The sequence below is a fragment of the Tupaia chinensis genome, unplaced genomic scaffold (genome assembly GCF_000334495.1).
Source record: "Tupaia chinensis unplaced genomic scaffold, TupChi_1.0 Scaffold143481_1, whole genome shotgun sequence".
In the NCBI taxonomy this organism is placed as follows: domain Eukaryota; kingdom Metazoa; phylum Chordata; class Mammalia; order Scandentia; family Tupaiidae; genus Tupaia; species Tupaia belangeri.
In genome coordinates this window covers 769,601-777,854 of record NW_006203325.1, presented here as the reverse complement: position 1 = coordinate 777,854, position 8,254 = coordinate 769,601, and the positions used below count along the sequence as shown (strand labels likewise).

The window sequence follows — 8,254 nt, the reverse complement described above, 5'->3', positions numbered from 1 at the left end:
CTCCCTCCCTCCCTCCCTCCCTTCCTTCCTTCCTTCCTTCCTTCCTTCCTTCCTTCCTTCCTTCCTTCCTTCCTTCCTTCCTTCCCAGAGAGGGACAGAGTGAGAGAGAGAGAGAGAAAGTAAGAAAGCAAGCTGCCAGGTCCAGGACCCGAACTGCAGCTGGCCATGTGGGAGTCCAGCACCCAAAACCACCACACCACCTGCCGACCTCCCCCAGATCTATATTTTAATTCTTCCTCTACCTTTAAGTTACAGTATACCTAACAAAATTTCTCAATATCTCTGTAAAGCAGTATTCTTGTAGCAAACTCAATTGTGAAGGGCAAATAAGATGATATTGGTGAAACATTTTGTGGAGTATTTATCAACCAATAAATGGTATGTTAAACAAGTGACTTGATTGAGTAGAAAGGCAACTGTCTGGCATATAGTAAATGTGTTATAAATGCTAATTTTGCTGTTACTACTATGTTCCTGGGGTTTGTGCAGATTCATTGACCTTATCTTAGTTTTTAATTTGTTTTTTAAATCACAGGGATAGGGGAGAGAGACATGGGGAAGGCAAAATTAAGTCATTTGAAATGGAGGATAAAGTATTCATTTGTGTAGTGCCGAGAGCAACTTGTCATGTAGAATGGGGCAGAGTAACTGAAGAAGACCTTATGTGGGTTGAGGCAGAAACTGGCCTTCAAGAATGGGTATATTAAGTATATAGTAATGAAAGCCATGTTAAGAAAGGGGAAGAGTGTAAGCAGAGTTCTCAGAGAGATGATACGGTGTGTGTGGTGGAAACTATGAAGAGATTCAAGTGAACAAGGGACGTTATTGCTCTTGAAGGTGAACTATGGTTATGAATCCCTCCATCTCTGCTCTCCCTTCAACCCACAATTTGAAGAAAGTAGATATATTTTAATACTATTGTATTCCTCCCTGAAGGGGTTTCCCATGGGGAGGGGGGAGGTATAGGTACACAGGTTCCAAGATTGACTGTTGATGATATTAATGATACCACATTCTGGAAAGATAAGGAGTATGTTCTTAAAGTTTTACAACTTTAAGAAAATTTGTCAGAGAGCATATGTGCTAACTTGGGGGCTGGTGGGGTAGGGGTGACTTGGGAGGGGGAGAGAGAAGAGAGAGAGAACACTCCCTGGGGAATGGTCACTTTTCCTTCATTTCTCCCTCCTCTTGGGATTTTGGGAATGCAGGTACACATGCCTAGCATGTTTTTTAGGCTGCCAAGTGCAGGACTTGAATCTCATAGTCAGCCACGTGGAATCCAGCTTGTGTAACCACCAGACCATGGCTGACCCTCTGTTTTCTTACTACTACTTTTGCAATAGAAATAATAAAATAATTGGCGTATTCTTAGAGTTGTCTAAAAGGCAGACATAGTGGATATTTACAACAGTAAAGTTGTATACTTTTTTTGTTAGTTTAGATTGTATTTATCATTTGAAAAGTTAGTTCAAAACTGACTTTACTCAGAAAGATAATTATTCTATTTATTATGGTAGAGAAAAAGCAGTTAGAAACCATTTAAATATTGAAGAGAAGAGGGAGTAAGCTAATGTTTTAAGAGCTATAGAATATACTAAGGGACAGTAATAATATACTTATATAACTTACTAGCCATGTAATTTTCCCACTTGAAGTCAGTGGCTTTTAGCATATAAAGTTATGCAGCCTTCATCATAATCAATTTAATAACATTAAAATTGTTTTTATTTTCTGAAATTGAAATTTTTTTTTCTATTTTTTATTTAATTTTATTTATGATTATTATTACCATTATTATTTTTTTTTAATTTAACCAGAGAGAGACAGAGAAAGAAAGGGAAAATGAGAAAGCAAGTTGTCAGGTCCACGATGTGAACCATGGATGGCCATGTGGGAGTTCAGCCCGTCAACCACCACGCCACTTGCTGGCCCCAGATTTAAGAACATTTTAATGACCTCACAAATAAACCTGGTCTCTATCCTTCCAAGTTTCTAGTTCTAGTCAACTGCTAATATTTTTTGTCTTTATGGATTTGTTTTGGGCATTTTATATGAACAAAGTAATATATGTGATCTTTCATGACTGATTCTTGCATTTATCATAATGTTTTCAAAGTGCCTCCATATTGTAGCGTTTATTAGTTTTTTTTTTTTGTTTTTCCTTGAGAGTTTTTTGCTCTAGGGCATGTATGCTTGCTGGAGAGACAGAAAGAGACAGAAAAAAGGACATGTATGCTTGCTGGAGAGACAGAGACAGAAAGACAGAAAACAAGAAATCACCCCACATGGGGGACTTCCACACTACAATCCTTTCTCCTCCATTCTCTTCTCAAGGGTCTTGGGCATGCATGCACATGCCCCCGATGTGAGTTTTAAGTCTCCAGGTCTGGGACTCAAACCATGGTTGACTACGTGGGAGTCCAGCGATGTAGTCATTACACCATCTGCTGGTCCCAGTATCCCTTTTTAATTGCTAAAAAATACAGATTATTGTTTGGATATGCATTTTGTTTATCTGTTCATCAGTTGATTTACATTGGGGTTGTTTCCATTTTTGGAATCCTGTGAATACTGCTATCCCATTATTTATAGGATTATAAAATTGAGATTTTTTTCTGTGGACATATGTTTTCATTTATCTTGAGTACATACATAGGTGTATAATTTCCCGGTTGTGAGATGTTTAAGCTGTTGAGGAATTTCAAACTTACCTAAACTACATTGTGTAACTTCCTATCAGTAGTGTAAGAAGATTCCAGTCTCCCCATATCTTTTTGATTATAGCTATCCTAGTGGGTGTGAAGTGGTATTTCATTATGACTTTGATTTGCTTTTCCCTGATAGCTACTGTCGTTGCACAATTTTTCATGTGTGTGTTGACCTTTCGTATACTTCTTTAGAGAAATATCTATTCAAATCTGTTCCCCATTTTAAAAACAGGTTACTCGTCATTTTATTATCAGTGCACTGCTGCCTGCTGTTTTTGTAAATAGAATGTTATTGGACAGTCATTCTCATTTGTTTTCATTTTGTCCATATTCGTAGCTGCTTTTGTGCTGTAACGGCAGAAGTGCAACAGGCCATGTGGCCTACTAAGCCTAAAATAGTTACCATCTGACTTTTTTTTACTTTCCAGAGAGTAAGATTTCTGACCTTCCGAAATAGACACTTGTACCATTAACATATTTAAGTATTATCAAATATATAGGAAGTATATCAAAATGAAAATTATGCACAGTAGTATATGTTTTATGATTTTCAGATATATACTTTTTTTAGCTTGTATGCTAACGAAGACATTAAAGGGGGAATACCTTAAAAATATTAATAGTGATCTTTGGATTGTGGGTTTATGGCTGATTATAGTTAATTAAGAAAATGACATTTTACAAAATAGTATTTATAGACAGATTTAGAAGTATTAGAAAATCAAGATATCTAGGATTACTTTTAGACAACTAAATTTCATCCTCTTCTCTCTTATAGTCTTTGTCTCCTTATGAACATAAGAATTATTTATTTAAATATGGGTAGCCTCTTTATTTGGGGAACATGATCTTGAAACTAATGCTTAAATCATGCTTTGTACCTGATTACCAAATATGCAATAAATCCTTGTTTATAGTTCTCATTGGTAATTTCTGTGTCAGTTTTTTCTCACGAAATTTTAATCTTCTTTACTGTTGGATCTATGAATCTTTGCTTTCTCAGGTAAATTTTACTATAATTCTTGATCATTATAATCCTTTGAGCTTAATTTGTTATATTTTATTTTCTATTGTATCTAAGAGGATGTACACTTAGCCCCAGGTTGTGTTTTTCCACCCTTTAGTATAGTATGATTAAGGCTTCCAGCTCTTGTTCTTTTTACTTAATTCCTGAAATGGTGACTATATGCTTTATGCATGTTCCTCTACATAAATTACTCGTTATATTCTGAGATCCAAGTCCTTCAGAATATCTGAATATTTGCCCTCTTTGAAGCATTGGAATGTAAGATACAGAGTTCGATATCAGCATTAAAAGCTTACTAAATATCATTATGGTTAAGTAAAATTGTAGGCCTAAGTCTCTTCTTCCAACAATTTGCTTATAATTATCATGAATCAGGCGATTTCTTTTCTTATTCTTTTTTTTTTTCTTTTTTAAGAGATTTTTTTTCTATAGGGTACGTGCGCTTGCCAGAGAGACAGACAGGAAGTGAGAAATCACTGCTCAGGATGATGGCCACATTGCAATCCTTTCTCCTCCATTTACCTCTCAGGATTTTGGGCATGCACACACAGGTGTCCAGTGTGAGTTTCAAGCCTCCAGGAGTAGAACCGTGGTTGGCCATGTGGGAGTCCAGCACCTTAACCATGACGCCACTTGCTCGCCCTAGGAAGTTTAATTTTGTTGTTAAGGTGGAAAGAACACTGAGTTGAAAGTTAGAAAGCCTGATTGGTTTGCAAAACCTTGTTCTTACTAACCAAGAAACCTAGAATGTGTAAATTCTGGCTTTGTAATTATAGCGATTTGTGATAATTTTCAGTTCTAAACTTCTAAAGTTCTCTGGTCAAATTAGGACTAATCTTGATTTGTTTTCAGTTCTAAAAACAGTAATATCCTCCACTACAGTTCACATTTTGAATACCATTTAAGGAATTAGTTTTTAAAATCTGTGTGACTGTTGATTTACTTTAAGACTATAGTACTCCTCCGACTTGTTTTACTAGGTAGGATTCTTAGAATAGGATGATGAGAAAGTATATTTAAAACTTAATTTATTACTATATGCTTCAGATGTAAAAGACATTACTAGGCTAATCTTTATTTAGAAACCAGTAGCAATAGGGACCAGCAGGTGTGGTGGTTGAGGTGCTGGACTCCCATGTGGCCAACTGTGGTTCCAGTCCTGGACCTGACAGTTTGAAAATCATGCTGGATGTGATGTGTGCATGCCCAAATTCTCGAAAGAGAATGGTGAAGTAGGAATTGCGATGTGGCCATCCCCCATGGGGGTGATTTCTTACCTTTCCTCCAGCAGTCTTTCTGGTGAGTTCCTATGCCCTATGGCAAAAAAAAAAAAAAAAAATCAAATATGTAGTGAGGAAACATAAAAAGAAGAATTTTTTCTCTTACAAACTATTGCTGTTCTTGGGACCACCAGTTGGCGTAATGGCTATGTTGCTGGACTCTCATGTAGTCGACCACAGTTCGAGTCCTGCACCCGCTAGCTTAAACTCATGTTGGGTACATGTTCGTGCATGCCCAAATCTCAAGAGGAGAAGTGTATGGCCACACCGCAATTCTTTCTCCTCCATTCTCCTCTTGGGATTTTGGGCACGCATGAACACGTGCCTAGTGTGATATTTAAGCTGCCAGGTCCAGTATTCCAACCATGGTCAACTACATGGGGGTCCTGCCATGTAATCGTTCTGCCATCTGCTGGTCTCTGTTTTTTTTTTTTTTTTTTCTTTTTCTTCCCTCCTTTTAGATAGGCCACCTGCTTGCTTTGTTTTAGCCAAAAATGTCAGTTGCTAAAAATCCCTTTAGCAAAACTTATCTTAAAATCCCCTTAAAGATGCTTCTAAAAATCCACCCAGAAAAATTAGGAATTCTTTTATGTTAGTAATTTTTAAAGAATTTCTGATTTTTTTTTTAACGTGGAGGATACAGTCCTTATATAGAAGATTAATACATATTATAATTTTATGTGGTTGGTTATTTTAGTGACCTAATTGATGATAATAAACTATTAAAAAAAAGTCTGTGTGTGTGTGTGTTAAAAAAAAGTGTGTGTGTGTGTGTGTGTGTGTGTGTGTGTGTGTGTGTGTGTATATATATATATATATATATATAAAATGTGTGTGTGTGTGCGCGTGTGTCTTCACCCTTGAGATCCCCTTCACTTCTAAAATACTAAGAATCTCTGAACTTCTCTGCGTGTTTATTTACATACACACATTATTCAGTATATAGTGTACTATGACATTCTTACTGTTTTTAAATAAGATCTTATTTTGTGAAAAAAGAGTTAGGATTAGGAATATAATTTACAATATAGAGTTGTTTCTTTCGGAAAAGCAGCTGTTTACTTTTATCATTTTGACATAAAGCACTTTTTCCAGGAAAGTATTCTGCCATGAATGTGAAGATTGCCTTTACTGCCAAACGGTCACCCTCTTCTCTAGCCAGGCAAGTCTACAAGATGGCCCTTGCATATCTATCTATCTATCTATCTATCTATCTATCTATCTATCTATCTATCCCATATTCATTCCCCTGGTTAGCTCATTTCTATATCTTTTCTCACATAAATACTACTTATTTATCAGGATTTTAAATGTAGCCTCCTTAGTAAAGTCTCTTTAAATGACAACACATAATCTCTACTTACTCTGGATATGATTCTTTTTGCCAGCATCTTAAGGTAATAATAGTACCAATTCTTTTTTTTTTTTTTTTTTTTTGAGAGATTTTTGCTATAGGGTGCGTGCAGTCGCCAGACAGACAGAGACAGACAGAGAGACAGAAAGCAGGAAGTCACCCCCCAGAGGGGATGGCCACGCCACAGTCCCTTCTCCATTCTCCTCTCGGGATCTTGGGCACACATGCACATGCGCCTGGCGTGAGTTCTAAGCCACCAGGTCCGGGACGCGAACTGCGGTCGAGTACATGGGAGTCCAGCAACATAGCCATTATGCTAGCTACTGGTCCCCCAATTCTGTACTACTGTAGTAAAAGCTCTTTTAACTGATGTTCAGTTGGTCATTGTTCTCCATTACCTTTGTACCTATAATAATGACTGATAACTCTACTTTTAAGGCTAGGCTAATGGACTGCTTTCTGTTATATCTGTTCACTTTTATTTTCACCTTTTCAGTTTAAGCTTATCAGTTTTGTGATGCTTGTGCCCCATCTTCAGAAACTGAGAACAAGTAATTTGTGGTATGACTTGAACATTGCTGATTTAAAAGAGAAAGATGAACATGTTTTAAAAATTGTATTTGTTTCTGAGCATGTTTATACCAGTTATATCTTCCATTATTATCACATAGTTTACTTAACTTAGATTGAAGAAATATGAGTATGTGAAAATAGTTTATGAAAACTAATTCCATTTTCTTTGGAATTTGTCAAAGATTATAGTTTAAGAGTATAGGAGACAATAAGGAAATATTAAGAGAAAGTCTTGGGACCAGCAGATGGTGTAATGGTTACGTTGCTAGACTCTCACATAGCTGACCATAATTCACGTCCTGGACCCGCGGCTTAAAACTCAGGCCAGATGCATGTGTGTGCTTGCCCAAAATCCAGAGAAGAGAATGGAGGAGAAGGGGTTGTGGCATGGCCACAATCTGTCAGGCCACAGGCTGTCTCTTTTTTTCTTTGTTTTGAGAGATTTTTGCTATAGGGCGTGTATGCTTGCCAGAAAGAGAGAGACAGAAAGTGAGAAATCACCCCTCAGGGGGGATGGCCACACCGTAATCCCTTCTGCTTCATTCTCCTCTCAGGATCTTGGGCATGCACGCACACGCACCTGGCATGAGTTTAAGCCACCAAGTCTGAGACTCCAACCGCTATCGACTACATGGGAGTCTAGCAACATAGCCGTTACACCATCTGCTGGTCCCCCCAAAAAAGAGATAGTCTTAAAGGACTCTTTCCAAATCTGGTCACAGAATGTCTATAGTTACCATGCTGGTGTAAAGAAACGAAACCATTGCTTTCATGGTGAGGGAGCAGTTTGTAGTTTATTCAAGAAAAAGGGACATGTTAATACCACTTAGCAGGACCTTAGTCAGAGGAGTGTTCCTGGTCCTACATTGCAAGGCTTATATAACTTAAATTGAAATACAGTTGTGTGTAGGTAACAGAAGGGATATGTTCTGAAAAATACATCATTAGGCATTTTGTCATTGTACAAATATCAGAGTATATTTATGCAAACCTAGATGGGATAGCCTACTATACATCTAGGCTGTGTGATATGTTATGGGACCATCATCATATATTCGGTTAGTCATTTACTAAATCATTTTTGTGTATGCATGACAGTGTATTTTTTACTCTTTGCTTTGATCAGAGATTTACCTGTTGGCCAGTTAGCAGTTTTCTGTACCTTTGTTGCTTTGAATGTGTGTGTGCATGTATATGTAATTTAGTTGTAATAATCTTAGACTGTAAAAAAAAAAGCTGTAAATGTTGTTAGAGAAAACAAACTCTAAGAAATGACTTGATGAATTTCCCAGATAATGAAATGGTGGGTCTT

The 8,254-nt window shown here is 37.1% G+C and overlaps 1 protein-coding gene across 4 annotated transcripts in view; it reads left to right on the top strand.

Annotated features, from left to right (window-relative positions):
• The window catches only part of SNX13 (sorting nexin 13), a 187,510-nt gene that overhangs the window by 81,075 nt on the left and 98,181 nt on the right, over positions 1–8,254 (top strand). Inside the window, exon 2 of one of the 4 annotated variants that reach the window (XM_027766434.1) lies at positions 6,111–6,177. The exons of the other annotated variants lie outside the window; for them this stretch is intronic. Within the exon in view, the coding sequence (XP_027622235.1) occupies positions 6,111–6,177 (67 nt within the window). The remainder of the gene's footprint in view (positions 1–6,110; positions 6,178–8,254) is intronic. 4 annotated transcript variants of the gene reach the window in all.